Source organism: Mastomys coucha, unplaced genomic scaffold, assembly GCF_008632895.1.
Source record: "Mastomys coucha isolate ucsf_1 unplaced genomic scaffold, UCSF_Mcou_1 pScaffold21, whole genome shotgun sequence".
Classification (NCBI taxonomy): Eukaryota; Metazoa; Chordata; class Mammalia; order Rodentia; family Muridae; genus Mastomys; species Mastomys coucha.
The window spans coordinates 119,662,189-119,686,631 of record NW_022196904.1 but is presented as its reverse complement, the minus strand read 5'-3'; the positions used below and the strand labels follow the sequence as shown (position 1 = coordinate 119,686,631).

The 24,443-nt window shown below is 45.2% G+C and overlaps 1 protein-coding gene across 18 annotated transcripts in view; it reads right to left on the bottom strand.

The window, feature by feature from the left end:
* The window catches only part of Tacc2 (transforming acidic coiled-coil containing protein 2), a 220,974-nt gene that overhangs the window by 160,662 nt on the left and 35,869 nt on the right, over nt 1–24,443 (bottom strand). For 15 of the 18 annotated variants that reach the window (XM_031388530.1, XM_031388533.1, XM_031388538.1 and 12 more), the window contains exons 3-4: nt 18,695–18,751; nt 10,047–10,147 (exon numbers count right to left, since the gene is read on the bottom strand). In XM_031388530.1, the coding sequence (XP_031244390.1) occupies nt 10,047–10,147; nt 18,695–18,751 (158 nt within the window). The remainder of the gene's footprint in view (nt 1–10,046; nt 10,148–18,694; nt 18,752–24,443) is intronic. The other 3 variants (XM_031388537.1, XM_031388536.1, XM_031388547.1) reach the window with 1 other exon arrangement.

Below are 24,443 nucleotides of genomic sequence, written 5' to 3'. Positions count from 1 at the left end.
GGTTGTAAGCCACCATGTGGTTGCTGGGATTTGAACTCATGACCTTCAGAAGAGCAGTCAGTGCTCTTGTCCGCTGAGCCATCTCACCAGCCCGTGGAGAAACATTTGATGGGGAAAAATCTCGCCTACTGAGAATTCTTTGCTCATATAAAATATCTTTCTGAAATACACTAAAATAAAGATAAAGACTTTTTTTAGACAAGTGAAAGATGAAATAATTAACCAGTTAGTTGTGGTGATACAGTGTTTTTCATCCCAACACTCATGAGGAAGAAGCAGGTAGACCTCTGTGAGGTCTAGGATGGCCAGAGTTACATAGTGAGATCTTGTCTCAATAAATAAATAAATAAATAAATATTCAATGAATGAATGAATAAAGCACCAATAGGATGGCCAGAGTTACATAGTGAGATCCTGTCTCAATAAATAAATAAATATTCAATGAATGAATGAATAAAGCACCAATAGATTTACTGTTGTTGTTTTAAGTTTTTGTTTTTGTTGTTGTTTTTAAAGAATTATTTATTTTATATGTGTGAGTACACTGTAGCTGTCTTCAGGCACACCTGAAGAGGGCATTAGATCACATTATAGATGGTTGTGAGCCACCATGTGGTTGCTGGGAGTTGAACTCAGGACCTCTGGAAGAGTAGTCAGTGCTCTTAACTGCTGAGCCATCTCTCTAGCCCCATATTGTTGTTATTGTTTGAGATAGGGTTTTGCTGTGTAATCCTGGCTTGCCTGGAGCTTAGACATCCACCTGTCTCTGCATCCTGAGTGCTGGGGTTAATAGGTGTATTTCACTTTCCCATGCAAGATTTATCTTTGAAGAAATGTTAAGGGAAGCCCTGGACCAGAAGGGAAAGAACTCCAGATGGTGAACAGATCCTATACCAAAGAACAAGAGACAATGGGTACTGTGCATATAGCCTTCCCCCTTATATTCTCAATCTCATGCTCGCTCTCTCTCTCTCTCTCTCTCTCTCTCTCTCTCTCTCTCTCTCTTTCTCTTTCTCTCTCCCCTTCCCTCTCTCTTCTTCCCCCTCTCTCTCTGTCCTAAAAAAAGTAACTAGTTGTTTGAAAGCAAAAAGAAAAAAAATATATTGTTATTTTTTTGTAACTTACACAGTAGTAAAATGTACAATAACAATATAAGAAAGACCAAAGGGAGAGAAATGGCAGTTTGCTCCTTTTGTTCCCTAAGATTTATTTTTATGTTGTGTGAATATTTCTGCATGTATGTCTGTGCACTGTGTGCATGCAGTGCCCATGGAGACCAGAAGAGGGCATCAGATTCCCCTAGCACTGGAGCTATAGGCAGCTGTGAGCCATAGTATGGGTGTAATGAACTGAAGCTGGGTCCTCCGCAAGAGAAGTCAAGCCTGAAGCCAAGCCTGCCTAAGCGTGGAGCCGTCTCTCCAGCCCTGAAGGTTACTCTCATAAGACTACCAATTACAGGAAATGCTACTCACATCACTTCGAAGCAGATTGTAATACATTAGCAATACATACGATAGTTCACAAAACAAAAACAAGTGGGCAAACAAAAAACAGGGAGAAGCATGGAAGATGCTACATTGTAGTCTGATACTTCTATTATGCCTACTTTCTCAATAATTCAGTGAACAAGTAGGCAGAAAATTATTCTGCATATTTAAACCCTGACAACACCACCAACATGCCTCACCTAATCAACACTTACTAAATACTACTTGTAGAGTGTGTGTGTGTGTTTGTGTGTGTGTTGATATGTATGTCAAGGGACAACTTGAAGGAGTCGATTCCCTCAAGTATGAGAGTTCTGAAGATTCAACTCAGGTTGTCAACCTTGGCAGCAAGCAAGCACCTTCACCCTCTGAGGCATTGCTCCAGCCCAAAGGTAGCCCAGGCTGGGTCTAAATTCCTAATCCTCTTGTCTGTATCTCTAGCATAAGCTATGGTCACATGCTACCACAATGGCTTAAAGTGGCTACTAAAAGTAAAAATAACTGTCTCTTTAAGTACAAAGAGAACAATTACTTAAAAAAAAAGATCATATTTGCACTAAAGCTATCTCAATGAGATCAAGTTAATTCAGACATATGAACAATTTATCTGTCTACAGTAGGATTAAATTATAGATCAATAACAAAGAAATCTAAAATCCCACAACCACTTGGAGGCTGAGCAGCTTAGTTCTCAATGGTCCATAAGTGAAATGAAGCCAAGAAGAAACGGGAAGTACTTTAATTGAATGGGAATAAAAATGTAAAACTTTATAAGATACCTCAAAAATGGAGTTTGCAGCAACACACACAGCACGGACAGCTGGGCTTTACAGGTGTCTCGGATGAGCTCAGCTCCCACACACAGACTGGGCGCACTAGCAAGCGCTCTGAACACCACAGCTTAGAAATGGCTGGGGTAGAGCAGGAGAGATGGCTTTGCAGCTAACAGTGCCCCAACCAGCCTGGGCACCAGAGCTCCCAGAACCTGCAGTGTGGAAGAAGAAAACTAACTCCCAAAAGTTACCCTCTAGTTTACACACACACACACACACACACACACACACACACACACATACTGACACGCGGGCACACATGCATGGGCACATGCACACACACTTTTGAAAAAGATGAAATTGAGATGGTAACTTTCATGCAATAATCAACAAGTAGCAGAGTATTAAAATCAAACACACACACACACACACACACACACCATTTAATCCCATTTCTAGGAAGAGTTAGGGAAACCAATCAGTGGTGACAAGAGTTAGAATAACTCTCGCTCTTGGGCAAGAAATCAACTGAGACAAAAGAGAACATTCTGAGGTGACAGACATGTTCTCACTCTAGGTTTGGATGTGCCTACACAAGTATGGAGGGGTGTAAGTGTTCACTAACTTCTCAGGTTTAGACATCTGCCCCACCACCACCACCTGAGCATCAGGGTGAACCTTAGTGTAGATGCTGGACTGCAATAATGATCCTCCAGCAATAACCCAGTGATGGGAACAAACATCCCAGTTAACTCAAGGTATTCACAGTAATAGAAACCACACAGAGGAGGAAGAGCAAGATGCCTGGGGACTTTCTATACTATCTTTCTCCTCTTCTCTCCTCCTCTTCCTCCTCTTCCTCTTCCTTCTCCTCTTCCTCTTCCTCCTCCTCCTCCTCCTCCTCCTCCTCCTCCTCCTTCTCTTCACTGTTCTTAAAAGCCAGAAAAGGAGACTCATACCTTTGATTGTATTTTAATTATGTATATGTGCTCATGTATATGGGGTGTCACATGAGTGCAGTGTCTACAGAGGGCAGAAGAAGACATCAGATCCCCTAGAGCTGGAGTTTCAGGAGTGAACAGAACTCCAGTCCACTGCTCTTAACTTAGGAGCCATCTCTCTGACCTATACTATCTCCCAAATGTTTCTGTACATCTACAACTGTTCTAAGAATTGCCCAGTATTTTAAAAGTATACATATACATATATATGGGAAGTGTGTTTATATCTATACACACACACACACACACAAAGTATGTTTATATCTACACACACACGCATGTGTATGTAGGTGTAAAAAATGTAGCTTTCTCACGCTTGAGAAAAGAACTGGAAAGCAAGCCCAGAAAAGCATGAGAGACACTAACATTTTCATTGTAGTTATCTACAGACAGGAAGGGTAGGAGAGGTTCCTCTGCCCTCCATTTTCTTCTATGTTCCCAGCTGTCCCAATAAATGAGTATTGCCTCATGACAAAAAAAAAAAAAAACTTACAATGGCCTGGTGCTCCTGAATGGGCAGAGAGCAGCCACCTTTAGCCAGGTCACTTCCAGCTAAGGTGCAGGCTCCTAGCTAGCCTCCCTTCCACTGGCCCTCACCCCCCAGGGTTCCTTCTGGCCAGAGATAATAATTAATGAGTCAGAAGGACAGAGGCTGACTCTTCTCCTTAGGCAGAAGTCTGGAGAGGAGAGCTGGCAGGCTGGAAAAGGATGGCAAGACAGTGCTGTGTGCTGCCTGAGACCTAAAGAACCAGCCCCACCGCTGCTCATAGCTCCCATCAAATCTTGTTAAATTTTCTCTAAGACCTGACTTTGTTTACAGGGAAATGAGATACTAAGGACTGAGTGAGTTTCTGATCGAGTGTGTCTGCGGTTAGGGGTCTGGGTTTGGGGTGGCATCAATCAGGAGTGCTTTGAATTCCCACCGTGCCCCCTCCTATCTCTGCGAGCCTATAGCGTGCTTAACCTCTCTGAGCCTTGCTTTCCTCCTAGGGTCCCCTCAGGTTGTCTATATGCATGTATCCAGAACTGCTTTGCTTCAGGATGTGTGTAGTGCTGGACCGGGTGTCTAGCACGAAGCTACCATGTTTGCAGAGAGAAATGAGACACACCCTTGCCTTTCAACGAAGCCCATTTAAAAACAAAACAAACAAACAAACAAACAAAAAAAAACCTGGCTACCTTCCTTACACAGATTTTACTCAAACATGAAGAACTGTTCTAAGCAGGAGACTGTCTTATGAAAAGCAGCTGAGAAAGGAATGATTTAACCAGAGTCTGAGACTCTGTGCTGCTCAGAGGCACCTAGGCACTGATGCTGCTTTAGGACTGACAGGGCATAGGTGTCCCTGCATTTACCCAACACGCAGGTAAACCTTATCACTGCGGGGGGGTTGGGGGGGGATACCACTCCCTACCCCAGAGTCTGTTTCCAATGGTCCATCCTGCCCTGCTCCACTCCTCAGCTCTATACTATGGTTTAAAGTCACTGAAATAAGAATGCAGGGAGGAGCTGGCTTATCCGAGAAGAGCTGTGTAAATCACAGAAACCACAGTAAGGACCTCACAGGATTTGGGGCCATAATCATCCCATTAAACTGTCACTCTTCCCTACTGCCAGGGGCCTGCTTAAATAAAGGCCAGATCAGGAGCCTCCCCAACCAGCCTTTACTTCTCCTACAGTCTTTTCTTCATCATGTCTAAGTTGATTAATTTCTCCACAGTTGCTCACAAGTGGACTAATGGGTTTCTTTGGGGGTTCTTGGTTCCAAACCTTAGCATCTTTGACTCATCGATTCCACTCACCCCCAGGTAGCACCAAGTCATGAGATCATAGAGCAATCTCTCAAATAATTCTGGACAGAATTATAGGCTAGCCTAGAATTTAACAATATAGACCAGGCTGGCTTCAACCCCATAGAGGTCCAGAGTCTCTGCTGCTGGCATTAAAGGCATGTGCCATCACACCTAACAATATTTTTTTTGGGGGGGGGGGGATTTCCAGACAGGATTTCTCTGTGTATCCCTGGCTGTCCTAGAACTCACTCTGTAGACCAGGCTGGCCTCAAACTCAGAAATCCACCTGCCTCTGCCTCCCAAGTGCTGGAATTAAAGGCATGTGCTACCACTGCCCGGCCCCAATATTCTTTTTCTTTAACAGAGATATCAGATGAGAATGTTAACAAGCAGGCTTGAGGCCTAAGCACGGCTGACCTTTGAGAGTCACCTCCTACTCTCGTCAGCTGTAAACAGTAATTTACTGAGATTATGAACCTTGTTTACAGTCAAAACAAATGCCTTGCCTTCCTCGTGACCTTCTTATAGTAAGGAGGCCTTTTTGACCTATTTTTTTTTAACCACCCTATAACCCTCTTCAATGTATCTGAGAAACTACCCTACAATCTCATTCCCATTAGAGGGGGGGGGGGAACAACAGCAGCAAGAATGTCCCTTACAAACACTACGAATAGAGGTAGGCAGACGATGCCCCAGGTAAAGGCACTTGTCACCAAGCCCCATGATATGAGTGAGTTTGATCGTCCAGAACCACATAGTCAGAGAGAACCAGCTCCCACAAATTGCTCCCTGACTGTCTCAAGGGTACTGTGGCAGATGCCCCACTCAATGAAAGCAATCATAAATGAAATCCTGTGAACAATGACTTCAGAAAGCATCACTATCTCCCTATATAATTAGTGCTAAGATGGTCACATGCACCTGCCCCTGCTCAGAATCCTGTCTTGAGTGTGCATGCTCTCTCTCTCTCATGAGCCTCTTTTTTCTCTAACACATATGCTTAAATCTAGTGTATTTAGTCTTTAAAATGATTTGTTTTTTATTTATGTGTACGTGTTTGAGTATATGCATGTATCTGGAGAATCTGGAGTGCTGGTTCACTTGGGGCTGGAGTCACAGGCAGTTGTGAACCACCTAATATAGATGCTGGGACCTGAGGTCTATTCCTCTGAAAGAGCTGTAAGCAATCTTAACTGCTGAGCCATCTCTCCAGCCCCCTAAATCTATTTTAAAATCTTTTTCTTATTATACTCTAACTTTGCTTGGTATTGGATCCTGAACTTTTTTTCCTGTGGCATAGTCAAAAATCCTGGCTCCATCTGAGTGGAGGATCTCCAAAGTCACCCCGGGGCTACGGCCCTGCTTCCTCCACAGCAGCCTCGGAGCTCTATGTTCTATGAAAGTGGTGTGACAAGATCAGCTGCATGTTGTAGGGCTACTGTTCTTGGTGGTTGGTGTATAAGGAGAGAAAGGCTCCAGGATGTGATGGGCCCAGAACCAGTCCAGATGCAGACATCTGGGCCAGCTGTGCTGGGTAGACATGGGAAACAAGCATGGGTGTTACCTGGATTAAGCTAGCTTCACTCTGGAGGACTGACCTCCCTTGGGAACCCAAGTCCAGCCAGGGGTGGACACTTACTAAGTTTGGACTATGCTGGGCCAAGTTATAACAGTGACACCATGTGGCAATCAGGAAGCAAGGCAGTTGGACAAGCTCCTCTGTAGGTGAGGAACCTACCGTAGGGGACATGTAAACCCCTAGTTCTCACATAATTCAAAGAGGTTCTTAAGGTAAGACAGGGACTTTCTCCCACTAATGCAGATGTGGGATGCCCCAAGTCTGTGTCCTTGTTTGTGGTGTGGAGATAAGTCTGGGTAGAGAGATAATCCTTAGTAAGACTAATTTGTACCTTTCTCCCTGTACATTTTCTCTCCACATTTGGCTCTGGGCCCCCTAAATCAACGGATGCTCAAGTTCCCACGACGTAAATCCACAATGTATTCGCCCAAATACTTTAAATCATCTTAATTCCTTTTTCAATCTGTCTGGTTGTGGTTTTTGGAAACAATGTCTGGCTGTAGAGTCCTATCCTGCAGAGATCAATCAATTACAACCCATACCAGTCTCTAACTCATGGTAGTCCTTCTGCCTTTGCTCCAAGTGCTGAACTCGCAGGCATTTACTCCACTGTGCCTGGCTAGACTACTTATAGCTAACGGGATGAAAATAGATGATATACTGTACTGTCTAGGAGTAATTTTTAAGTCTGTATATGTTCATTACAAATGCATTTCCCCCTGTTCACTGAGGATTGAATCCACAGACGCAGAGCCTCAAAGGATAAGGATCAAGAGAACATCTGTGCTCCTCCCACACCTCCGTGGCCATAGGCCTTTCTGCACTTCCTGTCTCGGAGCTTTCAAAGGAGAAACCAGTCTGAAGTTCATGGCTATTCCTAGCCCTTGTAAAAGCCTGAGCCCTTTCAGAGTCGATGCTGATTGTCCTACTGGGCCACTGGAGATGGCAGATGAATTTAAAGATGAAAGAGCAGAGAAAAGTCCTGGAGCAGGGGTGGGGTAGGGTGGGTGGAGTTGTGTGTTGGGGGAATATGGTAAGGATCCCTCCCCTGGCTTCCTGACCTTATTCTCAGGCTCAGAGGTGGATGAGCACTGAGGAACAGCCCCAAGGGAATGGCCACGTGGGGAAGGTAACAGGGAAGTGTCATAGTCATGTGGTGCATGAATAGTGTACCTGGACCAGCATGGTCATGTGCTCCGTGAATAATGTGGCTGGACCAATAGAATAGGTCTCTTGGTTATGGTAGTATAGTAGAGGGAAGGTCGGATAACAGCCTCAGTACACCAGGCTTTAGAAAAGGCTCAATAGGAAATGGTGGCTCACATCTTCGATCCCAGCACTCAGAAGGCAGAGGCAAGTGGATCTCTGTGAGTTCCAGGCCAGCCTGGTCTAGGACTACCAAGTCTATGCAGTAAGAGACCTTATCTCAAAATATAATAAAATAAAATATATATTAAAAAAAAAAAAAGGACAGGACAGCAACTGTGGGAATTCCCACCAGCCTGGCAGGGTTAAAGATTCAGAATCAGAGCTGAATTGGTTCAAAGAAAGCAGAATTTTATTTTGTATCTGCAGTTCATTTGGCATAGTGTCTGGCACCCATCTGCAAGTGAGTGTTAAATGCTATTGTTATCCTTCTGACTGATGCCAGGCTGGTGTGACTCACACAGGAGCCTTACCCCATCTTGTCTCCTACAAACATCCTGACTGCATGGTGGATACGGTAAATGCCCGGAGAGCAGGGGAGGGTAGCTTTGGAGTGAATTTGGCCCTGCACAGGGACAAGCGCTCTTTTACTGAGGACCACCCTGTGTTCAGCTATGAACAGGATTTTGCTTGTTCCTAGATGCCGTCTCTTTCATGCTCAAGTCTCGTGCCCAGGAGAGACAGTTCTTCAAGAGAAAACAGTAACTGTCTAAAGCTGAGGAACAATCAAGTAAAGACCTTTGAGTTCCTGTTACTCATCAGTCCATCTGTGACACAAGCTGGGGAGTCCCTGAGGATGAGGGGGGAAGAGCTGGGCCTTTAGTCTCAGCCAACAGTGCGTTCCCTCATGTGGGATTCCAGAAATAAAAATTCTATTAGTCTCTAGGCATTGGAGCCAACCTAGAAGTCTGGTTAGATCTGGATACTAGAAGCTTTGACCAGTTACTTAGACAAACGTAAATAAGCTGATAGGGATCTGGGAAGACTCCCTAGGAGGCTCCCTTGTTGAAACCACAAAGGTCATAGATACAATTCAAAGTATCTCTCCTGTGCCTGGCCTAGACCTGCATGCCCTAATCCCAGCTCCTCAGAAGCAGAGGCAGGTGAATTTTTCAGTTCCAGGCAAGCCTGATCTAGAGATAGAATTCCTGGTCAGCCAAGGCTACATAGTGAGATTCGATCTCAAAAATCAAACAATTGCTGTTATGACCTACCTGTGCCCCATCTGACTATATCCCTAAAGAAATTTAAGACACAAGAATCTCCTCTGGACAGCCCTACCCAAGCCACCCAGAAGACACTCACCCTCTACACATGGCCATTCCTGCCATTAGGGGCCCCTCTCACAGATCCAAAGCCAAACGGTGTCACTTTTTTAGATGTAGGCTTGAAAATGCTGACAACACATGCTTTGATCCAATTTCACTGCCTGAGACAGGGACTAATACTCAACTCTGCAGTTTTGGGTGTTCCTTCAAGGCCTGTAATTACAGACTCCTGGGAGCTGCTCAAGAGAGTGAAGCTACCCAGATCTAAGGCCTGTTCAGGACTTGAACCCACAAGTGGTCCCTAACTGGCTCTACTATGCTTGGCCTGTGCTGGGACCAAGTATTCACATCTACTAGCTCTTGGCTTGTGAATACCTCTGCAGTCATGGTCACAGAACACTGGGGAGAACAAGGTTTAATAGGGAGCCATGAGCAAACCAGGCCTGGTCATGGTGAGGTCCCACTGACCAATGGGCTACCCCTGGACTGGCCACATGCCACAGCCACAGTGTGGCTGTGTTGGCTTCTAGAATTCATCTCCCAGCCTTACTGGGTGGCTTGAGGAAGGGCCTCCTGGGTCTGCTGTTCTGTGGTCTTGTCCCTTTACCCTGGAATATAGACTACATATAACCACAGATTAAGCCCCTTGGGAGTCTCACTCTTAATCATTTTTAGTTCCTATTATAAAGCTAAACTACTTGGAACACTGCTGGAATGGAAATGTATGGTTACTAATTTCATCTTTGGGCAGAAAAACTATGAATTTTCCAACCCTGCAGGCTTTAAACCAATCCCAGAGAGTTCCGTGAATCCTTATAAGCTCACCCTTAGGACTTCTGAATTTTCCAACACAAATGCATTAAAGCAAGTGCTGGAGCAAGCAGTGTGTGGACCATGCTGCAGGCTGCGTTCACCCTGCTCCAGAGCTGCCTCCCTACCTTCCAACACTGGATCCAGGCGAGTCTCCTTGCTTCTTCTGTAAAGATTGACTGTTCCCAGGTGGCTGCAGTGATCTTGGACTCTGAACTGAAGAAGTCCTCTGAACCAGAAAGAAAAAAGATATTGGGAAGAAAGTCAAACATCTAAAAAACCACAGCAATATTTTTTAATAGGCCGCTGACCAAAGGTATGCACGATACAGCCTGTGGAGAGGCAAGGAAGTGAGCGAGGCTCAGAGGAGATGTGGAAAGCCACACAGAGGTGGTACAGTTCTCTTCAAGCACACAGTTCCAGTCAGGCACGATGACTGTGTCAATATGAAACCAAGAGCAGGGGCTAGAGAGATGGCTCAGTGGTTAGGAGCACTGGCTGCTCTTCCAGTAGATCCAGGTTCAATTCCCAGTACCCACATGGCAGCTCATAGCCATCTATTACTTAAATAACTTCTTCTGGCTTTCATGGGCACTAGGCATTCATGTGATGCACATACATACGTGTAGACATGGAAGAAAGGAAGATAGGAACGAAAGAAGGAAGGGAGGGAAGGAAGATGCCAAGCCTTGATGACCCCTATCAGTTAAACTCTGAAGGGTTCCTGGAGAAAGAGGGTAGACTTTATTTGTATATGCTAAGCACATACGTGTCTAGGGGCACATCTACGTTCCTAGCCACGATTGGCTTTTAAAAACCAAACTGCAAAAGCCTCGTGCTCAGAACTTAAGTCACCGGACAGAACAATGAGATTCTATCCAGCTCCAGCTCAGCTCAGAAACCAGGAGAGGGTCCACTAAAGGACACTCCCTTTGGGAATGGACTGCCTTTGTTTAAATGTCCTACCTACGCCCTCAGTCCCTCAGGAGTTTTCAAGCACAAATGCCCCAGCCCCACCCATGGCAGTGGGAACAGACACAGGTGTGGCCAGGGCCTTCTACAGAACTCCTTGAAGAAACAGATGGTGGTGGGTGGGTTTCTGAACCCTTTGACTTTGGTCATGGTGGAGAAGGCACCCGGTAAGCAAGGGAAAGAAGACTGCATAGCACAAGGCTAGGAGAGTGCTCTGGGTGTCTCAGTCTCATTTTCAGGACCTCTACACTTTTCCTTCCTCCCTTCTTCCTCCCTTCCTCCAAATATATATATGAGCACAATGTAGCTGTCTTCAGACACACACTAGAAGAGGGCATCAAATCCCATTACAGATGGTTGTGAGTCATCATGTGGATGCTAGGAATTGAACTCAGGACCTCTGGAAAAGCAGTCAGTGCTTTTTAACTACTGAGTCATCTCTCCTCGCCGCCCCCTCCCAATCCATTTTAAACTGCCCCACCTGCCTAAAGGTGATCGGAAATGGCATTGAACTATTTACCTTTCTAGTCCAAGTTGGACATTTGTTACTTGCAACCAAAAGATTTCTGTGCATCTATTACTTGATCAACTTGGAAGGAGGCAAAGCTGTCTGTGGGCAAATGAGTCTGAGGTGCTACATTCCATGGCTCCCTCTCAGAAATCCACAGTGCATGCTGACATCTTAAAGGTTCTAAGGGGTCCCACATGAACTAACTTATTGAATTTTTTTTATTTATTTATTTATTTATTTATTTATTTATTTATTTATTTATTTTGAGACAGAGTCTTATTATGTAACCCAGGTGGCCCTGAAACTTGTAGTCTTACTGTCTGTTTTTTCCCAGCTCTATGATTACAGATATATACCACCATGGCCAAGTTAGTTTATTGAACTTTAACTCAGAGTACCCAGCAGTCTCTTGAGCACCTGTGTTTCTGATCTACCTGGTGATGTCCTATACAGCTGGTGATGCAGGCACACACTTTGGAAGGCTGTCAGCATGGGGCCTCCTTCCTTATGCTTTTGCTTGCTCAATCAAGAGGACGATCCAAATCCTCAGAATAAGAATCTCTTTGGTGGCTCTGGCTCTGTAACCGGGAGAGTGGCATTCCTCAGGGTCAAAGGCATGGCTTGAGAGCTGGCTATGTCTCTTTGGGGTGTTCTCGCCATCACGAGGGAGTGGCGGGAATGGCACTAGAATCTGCACTAGAGGAAATTCTGCAGTCCCTGATGCTGCCTGCTTGCTGACCATCTTCCGCACCTCAATGGCACTGTCCCCCCACATGGTCCAGAGAGAGACCTCCTCTGTCTGTCCACTTCCCTGGGGCAACTGGAGACACAGAAATCCTCTCATGAGCCGACCGATTCAAGCGCCACAGACCTTGCTGTAGCAGAGTATTCAACAAGTGTCTTCTCTCACTGACAGACTGCGAAAGAATTATTTCCACTGGCTGTTGATTTATCCAGCCACTCAAGAAACATTTATCTAAGCCTGCCATGGACCAGAAAATGGGCTGAAGTACACCTTTCTCCCCTGAGCTGCTCACAGGTTAGGATGGCACACACTCTGGTATCGTGGCTGGAGGCTGGGAATGTGAGGGACACCTAGGAATGGCTCCCACTGTCAGAATGGCACACAGTCCTCTTGTGTGCACATTCTTGTATGCATATGCACTATATGTGTGCCCCCTCCCCCCCCCCAAAAAAACCAAACCTTCCCTGCAGGGCATTTTTGAATGTTAGTTTTGGAGCTTCTGAAGGGCAGATCCATGAACCTTCTGCCCTCTCTGAACCTGAGGCTCTTCTTGAGATCTTCCATCTCTTCTGATATGGCTGCAGTCTTCTCCTGGCTTTGCCTGCTTCCTCGACCACTACATTTCTCTCAGTGGTTATCTGGGTTTATTCAATTGTATCTAAAGATGAACCACAAAGGGTGCCTTAGTATCCAAGAGCCTGAAGAGTCTGGCCTGAACCTGAACACTGCAATGGAAATCTCCCTTCACTTTAGCTGACAGACAGTAAGAAGAGCAGGGAATGTCTGCCTCTAACCCTAGCCCTCACTCAAGAGGCTAAGGCAGGAGGATGGTGAGCTTGAAGCTACAGAGCAAGGACCTTTTTCAAAAGCAAACAACTAGGGGCGAGAGGAGCAACAACCAACCCACTAACAGAGGTGCCGGCTGGCATCTTCTCCTGAAATCACAATGATTGACTTCTAAGCAAGTCATCAATCTCCACTTACGGGAAGATGCTGCCTTCACCTTGCTTTAGAGCCAGGGCTTCAGAGGTTCAATAACTGGGACCACAGAGCAAGAGTCTAAATAAACCTGCTATTCTCTGTTCCCAGAGCTGACCCAGGCTATTTCTTGGCCTGGCCATCTCAACAAGGAAGTATAAAAGGAGGCACAGAAAACTGCCACTGGGTCCCCACCTTAGGGAAGGCTACTGCTTCAACATGGAATCAACAGTTCTCTACCCTGCCTACAGGATTCAGCCTTCAGCTGAGCTTCTAGGGAGAACCCATCTCTAGGGCAGGAGCAGGATGCACCTTTGGATCTGCTGAGTTCTGAACTCTATACACTTCAGAGGAAGGCTCCTCATCCATGTACAATCTCTACCCTTGCATATGAGGTCTTGCCCGATCACTCAAGAATACCAGTATGAAAGGAGTGACATTTTTATAAAAGCGTCTTGAATGTTTTAAGATTTATTTTTATTACTTATAATTGTGTATAGGAGGGGTTCTGTATGTGTCCTTGTGCACATGTATATGGGTGCCCATGGAGGTATCTGATCTCCCTGGAGTTGGAGTTATAGGCAGTTGTGAGTCACCCAATGTGGTTGTTGGGGACTAAAGTCAGGCCCTTTGGAAGAGCACTCCTAACCACTGAACCATCTATCTAGCCTCAGGGTCTTGAATTTTTAAAATCACTAGCCAGTTCTTGCTTGCCTTGTCATCCTCTGACACCCGCAGTCAGCTCCCTTCTCATCACTACAGTATCTGTGCTGAATAACTCTGCAAATAATTGGCATGTAAACCCCCTAACCCATGTTCCTTGATCAAGGTTTCTTTCAAGTAACTCTGGAAACGTGTTAATTCATCTGGCAGCTCAAGCAGACACAGCTAACAGAAGGAGAGAAGGCAGGTTGCAGATCTGTGCTGTAGCTAAAGGCAAAGGGAATGGAACAAGGCCTCAGGTCTATCTCAGGAGGAATCTCAGGGTCAGGCCTTGCCTCTGTCAGCAGCGTAGCTCTTATGCTAGCACAGCCCTGGTCTCATAGCAAAAACTGGCCATGTCAGAGATCAAAGCAAAGCAACAGGGCAGGGATATTGCTCAGGGATGGAGCACAGGCTGGCGTGGGTTTAACCCTCACTCTACCAATAGAACAGTAGTTATAGCCATGGTCCTTGCTGTCACCATCATCAAATAAAAGCAGCAGAGCAGACCACACAGAAGGCATACTATGCTTTTCAAAGACATCCCCTACCCAATGACTCTTTGCAGAATCCCTACTTACTAAACAGATAGCAGAAAATGTTTTCCATTTTCTAGGTAAGAAATGGGGGATTAAGGGCTTGCCCAGGTCTTCTGACCAGAAGTCTGATGCTCCTTCCATAACAATAGTAACAACTGCCACTTAGAGAACATCCTGCTATGGCAAAAAATAGCAAATGTATTATTAGGCATGCCCGCTTGGCTATTTTACATATTTAATCCTGGTAAATAAAAAAAAAATCTAACTTAATATGGAACACTCAGAGAAACAAAGAGGTTAAGCCACTTTGCTAGAGGTCATAAAGATCGCCATCAAAGTGGTGGATTTAGACCTGGATGGTCTGTACTTTTTGATTGTCTGTTTAGTTTTTTTGTTTTGTTTTGTTTTGTTTTGTTTTGTTTTAGGTTCGAGACAGGGTCTTTCTATGTATCCCTGGCTGGCCTGGAATTCACAAAGATTCATCCGTCTCTGCCTCCTGAGTGCTGGGGTTAAAGCAGTGTACTATGATGCTCAACTCTCTGTGCAGTTTTACCACACAGTGGGAACAGTTGCCTTGAGATCTCTGCCACATTCCCATGGTTCATCATGCTCCTGAACAGCTGGGCCTCAGGACCTGATGCAGCCCAAGAGCCTAGATCTAACGCCTGGGTTATTTGTTGAATATGAAACATAACTTATATCCATTCGTTCTGGTAGATACGTCCACAAAAGCTCCTGCCTTTGTTCAATTTCCTATCATGCCTCTGAACCCCCTTCCTGTTTTCCCTTCTTAGCAAGTAAGACCTACTGCATTCAGATCCCTGGCACCTCAACAGGCATCACTGTAAAAAGTGCCCCTCCCTCCACTTCCAACAGCAGACTGGGCAACAGTGCTCACATGACAGCCCAGCTGCTCATTTGCTTCTTCACATCTCCTCTGAACTGTCACTGCTTGAGTAAACAAACAGCCTTTCCTGGCCCAAGAATACTCCAGAGCCCACAGTCTATCTTAAAGCAATTTTTAGACAATGACAGCATCTCCCCAGTCCTGAGATTATCCTCCATCCAAACTAAAGCATTTGCCATAAAAATATATAAACATTTTTAGTGCTCTTACCTTTAAAGGCGCTTCACTTCTCTAGACCATGCCAATAAAATTAAAGCATGCTTAATCAGTACAGCTAATCTACCTGTACTGTCCACTCAGAATAAGCTTCTGGGGAGCAGAATAAGTGCAGATGAATGCTGGGAAGTAGATCAAAGGTCATCCCCATGGCACTAAGAGTCAGATTTCAGAAGTAACTGCCAGGCTGGCCAAATATGGGAGATGAACACATGTCTGTGCTCCAGCCAGGAGGCTGCCCATCTGCCTGCCAAGTGAAGGGACCTGCTCGTACCAGTTCTGATCATCCTGAGTCATCACCCTAAGAGGAACACAGGAAAGGACAGACTCCCCAACACAGGCTGAGATGACACCCCGGCGTCAGGCAGTGGACACATCAGTTAGGTCAAGAAGGGAGAGGCCCTCAGGGTGGAATCTCAACCCATCAGACCTCAGTGATTGCTAGTGTGAATCAGCATGGTTTCCTGGGAGGAATTAACAAGCTAAGGGGGGCAGAGAATAAGTCTGAGTCCTTTCCTTGATCTTCCCTGAATGGATGGAGAGCATAGGCTTGAAGTTCAGTGTGTGTAAGAGTAGTGTGTGTGTGTGTGTGTGTGTGTGTGTGTGTGTGTGCTTGCACATGCACCACTGCTAGCCAGGAAGAGTCCCAATTCTCAGCAGACATAGATGAACAGTATCAAGTGAGGTGGCAGCAGTTATAGAAGCTGGTGGAGCATCCATGTAAGAAAGTGCTCCCTGCATTATTTGAAACTTTTCAATTAGTCTGAAATACTTAAATGACATAAGGCTAGGTGTAGTGGTATATGCCTTTAATCTCAGCAATTGGAAGGCAGAGGCGAATAGATCTCTGTGAGTTCAAAGGCAGCTTGGTCTACCAAGTGAGTTCCAGGCTAGCCTGAAGTATTTAGTGAGACCCTGTCTCAAGATAGATAAATAAATAATTAGGCATAAGGTCTGGCTTAGAAACATCCCACTACAAAGCAGGGGAGGGGCCCCTGAATCCCATCACCTTCCTGAGAGTTCCTGGGCAGTTAACTGTTGAGGAGAAAGAGAGAAACATTTTCTTCATTGCAGTAGCCACAGGTAAGGTGACTGAGCACCTGTAAATCATCCCTCATCTGTGCTCCCATCAGTAACTCTAAACAAACTCAGAGAGTCACGGAAAGAAAAAGACAGGAAGACAAAAGTAGACTCAGTAAAAGTGGGAAGGGAAAACAGAGGGTAACGGGGAATAAATATAAACCATGTATGAAAATATAATCAAAGCTAGTAGTGTATATAACTAGTACATATTAATAAAACCATCTTTAAAGGCCCATTTCTTTTTAGAAAAGGATTTATTTTTAACTTTTATTTATGTGTGTCTCTGTGTCTGTGCGCATGTCACATACATGTAGGTGCACAGACCAGAAGAGTGTATTGGGTTTCCTGTAGCCAGAGTTACAGGTCACCAGGGAGCCTCCTGATGCAGGTGCTGGAAACTGAACTCAGATCTTCTTCAAAAGCAGTACATGCTCTTAACCACGGAGCCATCCATCCCCCAGCCCCAGTGAGAACCTTCCGAGTCCTTCCTTCCAGGTCTTCTACAGTACAAGTACCGTAGGCAATTGTTACCCACGGTCACAGAGCTTCTTGCTCCGGTTCCCTGGAACCTGGTAGCCACTCATCACCCTAGTCTCGCTCCCGTCCAGCCTCCTCTGTCTGTGCTAGCCCCTGGTTGACTATTGATTTCTGTGATTTTGTTGAGTCCATGCAAGTGAGCTCACATGGCATTGTCTTCGTGTGCCTGACTCCCGTTCATTACCATAAAGCCGTCCTGTTCTATTTGTTCATTTACTTACTGGCTTATTTGTTTATCCACCTGCCTGGTTCCCCAACCGAGTATAAGTTCCATGAAGCAAGCTTCACCTTTATGGGTGGTTTCCCGCAAATGATCATGGAATGGGAGTCTGTGCCCCAGTCTTGGGGTCTGCAAAGGATCATTGTACAATGTCCTAACCTAGAAGACCAGGCTGTTCCTGTCCTGGCAGAGGCACTAAGGAGCTTAGACCTGAGGCCTGTGGTCCTCAGTCTGTCACAGGTTTAGGGAAGTGGGCAAAAGTCTCGGCCTTTGGAACACACACACAAAACTGAAAAAAAATGAAGATGGAAATGCGAAGTCAAGACTTTCTTCCAGTTCTGATAAGGCCCATCTTAGGCAAGCACTGCTGCCTAGTGACCTGTATTCTCCTGTCAACTTCCTCTTTGACCTTGGGCCAGTCCTTAAGGCTAGAAACTCAGATTGGAAACCACTGGCCCAGAATTTTTTCTTTTTTTTCAACTTGCTGGAAGCCAAGGTTACAATCTTCCATCCTCCATTCAAATGTCCAAGCTGATTAGCCACTGAGCCCCCCTTTTCTGTAAAATGGGAGTGATCTACCCAGGCTGCTCACTCATGGGACTGTGAAGAAGCGCATGTGCAAACAGGCCTTGCCACGCTCTACCTGAGCAGCTGTGTCACCACACAACTTCAGAACTACCCAGTTATTGAGGACAAATACTTCAAGCACACCCACCTGGCAGCCACCTTCAGGGTGGAGTGGCTCTCCAAAGCAGTCACAAGTCACCTGATGACAGACACACCTGCACAGGCAGGGCCAGGATTGTAGAATAGGCCTCCCCTGGCCACCCTTGGAGGCACTCACCCCCACAACCTCTCCAGACAGCTCCCCTTCCTTTCAACTACAAACACCTTGATCGGTCACCATGAGCTCAGCTAGCTGCATGGCTCTGCAATGACACCCACAGCTGATTCTGAATTGAAGCTTTCTAATGACAAATCAATTTTGCCCAATGGCATGAAAGGTAGAGCCACCACACCATTTCCCAGCCTCCCTCTAGGACAAAAGACATCAAAGTGGAAGCCTTTAGGAGGATTAGGCCTGGCTCCCCGCCTCTGCATTTTGCATTCTGTTCAGCCTTATTCAGCATCTCACAGCCTATCAAGCAAGCTCAGAGAGCTACATTCAACGTGTTATTTCTAAAATTCTAACCTGCGTTGCTGATTCCTAGTGTGTTTTGCAACTTAATAGGGATGGGTGGGAATAGGCATGAGAGAGGGAGGAAAAAGCTTAATTATTCCCAAACCCACGCCACACCCATTGTCAAGCACCATCTGGATGTTAGACAGCCAAAACGGTAGCCATGCAAAGCACACACACCTGTACCTGTGGAGAGCCAGGGTTTGGAGGCCACAGGATGGTGCTGTGTGAAGCAGTGTCCTCCTGTGGAAAGCAAAGGGTCTTCCTGTTAGGACATGGTGTGAGGAAGCCGCATATTTATTGCAGGACCTTTACTTCCAACTCCTGCCCAGTGTGTTCCTGCTCTACTCGTGGCTACTGTCTCTCTCAAGTTTACTATTGCTGTGATAAAACACTGACCAAAAGCAACTTGGAGAGAAAAGGGATTTTTTTGCATCTTCCAGCATGAAGTCCATCATCTAGAGAAGTCGGGACAGGAGCCTGAGATAGGAACCGATGTAGAGACCATGAAGGCTCCTCCATGGCCTGCCCAGCCTGATCTCTTATAGTACCCAGGACCACCAGCAAAGGACGACACTACCTATCGTGGCCTGGGCCCTCCCTAGTCAGTCAAGAAAATGTCCCACAGGGTTGCTCATAGGCCACTCTGGTGGGGGCATTTTCTCAAGTGAGGTTCCTTCTTTCAAAAAGATTCAAGCTTGTCTAATATTGACTAGCCAGCACAGATACCCAGGGGAATCAGAGAACAGAGGGAGAGGAGACTCTAGCATACAGATGTGAGAGATAACCAGGGCTAGGACACAGCAGCCTTCGTCCTGGTGACAGAGTGGACCTTTCATCTGGGGACAGAAGAACCACAAAAGCTCACATCTTCTAAGAACTCACTTTTAAGTAGAATATAAGAAATCCTTGGGTTGGAGAGATGGCTCAGTGGTTAAAGCACCGTCTGTTCTTCCAGAGGCCCCGAGTTCAATTCCTACATGGTGGCTCACAGCCATTTGTAATGAGAGCTGATGCCCTCTTCTGGTGTGTCTGAAGACAGCGACAGTGTACTCTCATAAAATAAATAAATCTTTTAAAAAAGAAAGAAAAAAAGAAAACCTCTGCTGAGTGTTTTTTCATAGATGAAGAATCTAGACAGAAGTGGAAGCTAGGGCAGGACAGGAGCATGGGAGGTACCAAAATTGGCTAGCAAGACTGCAGGTGTGAAACAGAGGGGTCATGGAATGTCAAGGGGGGAAGTGGTTACACAAGAGGATGGGATGAGTCTAGATTCCTGTTGTCCTTTGAGAAATTGCTTTGAGCAAGGCCCACAGACAATGTAGGGTAGGGCTGTCATTGTGCCCTACAGTGCAGATGAAAACCTTGGGTAGACTATTTCACATGTGGAAATAATATCTGACACTATAGTGGACCATGACACACTCAGAATGGGTCTGATTCTTTACAGGGATCAGGTCAGGTTAAACCATTAACTGGGAAAAATGCAGAAACCTTTTCTTCTCCCCACCCCAAGCCTGAAGTCACTCCCGAACCCTGAGAACTGAGAGGACTAGAGCAAGATCTAGAGGAGAGAGCTCCTACAGTATCTACTGGAGCTACAGACTTAGGCGATATTGCAGCTAGAGACACGGGCTTCTCAGTTCTATAACCCAGTGCCCTTTCTCTAGTTATGGTCATTAGAAATGGGGGGCCTGTCTCTTAGAATCCCCTAAAGACCTAAAAAAAATTCACAAGGATAATGGCCAGTTATCAATCAATCAATCAATCAATCAAGGGATGATGTATCAGGTGTGTAAGGGGACAGTGGGTAGACTCAGGGTGACCCTCAGATTGATTTCCGCGTGGCAGAAAAGCTCATGGTACCCAGAAATAGAGATGCAGGGTGAGAAGCAGAATGATGAGAGAAGTTGAGTGGGGTCTGAGGAATTCAGGAGGCTATGGTCATGCCAGTAGAAGCATCCAAGAGACAGAAGATGATCCCAGGGCCCCATCTCCATGAGAAGCCTCAATCTGCAGCCCAATGTTCCTACACTGCTTCTCTGTGGAAGGCAAACCACATTCTGTTCTTGTAACCCTAAGGACAATGCTACAAAGGCCCACTGGCTTGTGCCTGATTAGACTGGACATGTGGAAACTCCCAGATCGGGAAGCATCTCTTGTGTACCTCAGGAAAGCAGAGCTAGAGGACAGATGGGGTTGGAGGGAGCTGGTGTGACTCTAACCAAGCAAGTGAAATATTTGTATGACAGGAACTTCAAGTCTCTGAAGAAAGAAATTGAAGAAGATCTTAGAAGATGGAAAGATGTTCTATACTCATGGACCGGCAGGATTAATATAGTAAAAATGGCCATCTTGTCTAAAGCAATCTACAGAATCAATGCAATCCCCATCAAAATCCCAACTCAATTCTTCATAGAGTTAGAAAGAGAAATTTGCAAATTTATTTGGAATAACAAAAAACCCAGGATAGCAAAAACTATTCTCAACAATAAAAGAACATCTGGGGGAATCACTGTCCCTGACCTCAAGCTGTACTACAGAGCAATTGTGATAAAAACTGCATGGTATTGGTACAGAGACAGGCAGGTAGATCAATGGAATAGAACTGAAGACCCAGAAATGAACCTACACACCTATGGTTACTTGATCTCTGACAAGGAGCTAAAACCATCCAGTGGGAAAAAGACAGCATTTTCAACTAATGGTGCTGGTTCAACCTGTGGTTAGCATGTAGAAGGCTGCAAATCGATCCATTCTTATTTCCTTGTACAAAGCTCAAGTCCAAGTGGATCAAGGACCTCCACATAAAACCAGATACACTGAAATTAATAGAAGAGAAAGTGGGGAAGAGCCTCAAACACATGGGCATAGGGGATAATTTCCTGAACAGAACACCAATAGCTTATGCTCTAAGATCAAGAATTGACAAATGGGTCCTCATAAAATTGCAAAGCTTCTGTAAGGCAAAGGACACTGTCAATAGGACAAACCGGCAACCAACAGATTGGGAAAAGATCTTTACCAATCCTACATCTGATAGAGGGCTAATATCCAATATATACAAAGAACTTAAGAAGTTAGACTCCGCCGGGCAGTGGTGGTGCACGCCTTTAATCCCAGCACTTGGGAGGCAAAGGCAGGTGGATTTCTGAGTTCAAGGCCAGCCTGGTCTACAGAGTGAGTTACAGGACAGCCAGGGCTACACAGAGAAACCCTGTCTCGAAAAACCAAAAAAAAAAAAAAAAGTTAGACTCCAGAGAACCAAATAACTCTATTTAAAAATGGGGTATAGAGTTAAACAAAGAATTCTCAACTGAGGAATACAGAATGGCCGAGAAGCACCTAAAGAAATATTCAACATCTTTAGTCATCAGGGAAAGGCAAATCAAAACAACCCTGAGATTCTACCTCACACCAGTCAGAATGGCTAAGATGAAAAACTCAGGTGACAGCAGATGCTGGCAAGGCTGTGGAGAAAGAGGAACACTCCTCCATTGCTGGCAGAATTGCAAGCTGGTACAATCACTCTAGAAATCACTTTGGCAGTTCCTCTGAAAATTGGACATAGTACTACCTGAGGACCCAGTTATACCACTCCTGGGCATATATCCACCAGAAGATTCTCCAACATGTAATAAGGACATACACTCCACTATGTTCATAGCAGCCATATTTATAATAGCCAGAAGCTGGAAACAACCCAGATGTCCCTCAGTGGAGGAATGGATACAGAAAATGTGGAGTATTTACACAATTGAGTACTACTCAGCTATTAAAAACAATGAATTTATGAAGTTCTTGGGAAAATGGATGGAACTAGAAAATATCACCCTGAGTTAGGTAACCCAATCACAAAAGAACACACATGGTATGCACTCTCTGATAAGTGGATATTAGCCCAGAAGCTTGGAATACCCAAGATACAATCCACAAACCACATGAATCTCAAGAAGAAAGAAGACCAAGTGTGGATACTTCAGCACTTAGAAGGAGGAACAAAATACTCATGAAAGGAATTACAAATTGTGGAGCAGAGACTAAAGGAATGACCATCTAGAGATGGCCACACCCGGGGATCCATCCTATATACAGTCACTAAACCCAGACACTATTGTGGAGGCCAACAAGTGCTTGCTGACAGAAACCTGATATAGCTGTCTCCTGAGAGTCTGTACCATTGCCTGACAAATACAGAGGTGGATGCTTGCAGCCAGCCATTGGACTAAGCACAGGGTCCCCAATGGAGGAGCTAGACAAAGAACCCAAGGAGCTGAAGGGGTTTGCAGCCCCATAGGAAGAACAACAATATGAAGTAATCAGTACCCACAGAGCTCCCAGGGACTAAACTACCAACAAAAGAGTACACATGGTGGGACTCATGGCTCCAGCTGCATATGTAGCAAAGGATGGCTTAGTCAGTCATCAATGGGAGGAAAAACCCTTGGTCCTGTGAAGGCTCTATGCCCCAGTGTAAGGGAATGCCAGGGCCAGGAAGCAGGAGTGGGTGGGTTGGTGAGCAGGGGGAACAGATAGGGGATAGGGGGCTTTCAGAGGGAAAACCAGGAAAGGGGCGAACATTTGAAATGTAAATAAAGAAAATATCTAATTAAAAAAAAGTAAACAGTGAAATATTATGAGATGGTCAAAGAATAAGACAGCATCCTCTTGGAAAGCATTTTACAGCATGTACACCAGGAACCTTGCAGGATTCCTTGCCCTGTGGCCCAGAAGTTCCATCTCTATGGAATCTGTGCTTGGTAAATAGTAAGTAGCTCATTCTGGAAAGCATGATTTTTAAGAAGAAGAAGAAGAAAATGTAAGCTGTTCTAAATTGCCAATATTCAGGTTAAAGTTCATCTTGAGTAAGGCAGGTATGGCAGTTTGAATGAGAAAGGTCCCTATAGGTGCATGTTTGAATATGTGGTCTGTGTTTTTGAAACTCCTTGGGAAGGATTAAGAGGTGTGACTTTGTTGGAGGACATATGCCATTGGAGACGAGCTTTTAAGGTTTCAACATACTATTCTCTCTCTCTCTCTCTCTCTCTCTCTCTCTCTCTCTCTCTCTCTCTCTCTCCCTCCCTCTCCCCCTCTCTCCCTCTCTCTCTCTCTCTGTGTGTGTGTGTGTGTGTGTGTACATGTACAGGTATGTGTGCATGTACGCCTTTCTGCCTTGTGATTGTATCTTAAGATGTATGCTCTCAACTGTTGCTCCAGTGCTGTGCCTGCCTACCTTACTACCTTATTCATGCTCTCCACCATAATGGTCTTTGACTCTAACCCTCTGAAATCATAAGTCTCAAATAAAATTCTTTTTTCCATAAGTTGCCTGGCCATGGTGTTTTGTCACAGCAGGTTTGTTCATCATCCCTATAGTTGTATTAAAACATCTAAAGCAAGGATTCCTCGAGTCTAGGAACATTCTTCAACCTTGACATGGTTGATGGCTTGTGCTAGATAATTTTTTTGGAGACAGTTCTGCTTTATAGAATATTTTGCACAATTCTAGCTTATGCCATCTACAGACCAATAGCATCTTTTATAATTGTGGTGAAAACTATTGCTAGATATTGTCACATGACCCTTAACCATGGATGACGACATCATTCCTGGGTCAGAAATATTCCTGTTTGTAGATACCAGTGGAACCTCGAAGTCTTCATAGATCTGTAAGACCTCAGAGGAGGGATATTAGCCAGCATATGAGGAGCAATCGGAGCCAAAGTATGTTTAATGCCCCTCAAGAGCTCTCAACTAATACTCATGCCCTCCTCCACTCAAGCTCATGATGGAATCTTCCTGTAAGGGATAAGTCCAAGGAGATTGACCTGGGCCAACCCACGCCAACAGGCACTTATATTGGCTCACAGAGCATTTAAAAATAATTGAAATTAGTTGTTAACATGTTTTAATTGTTTTGAGAGGGTTTTTTTTT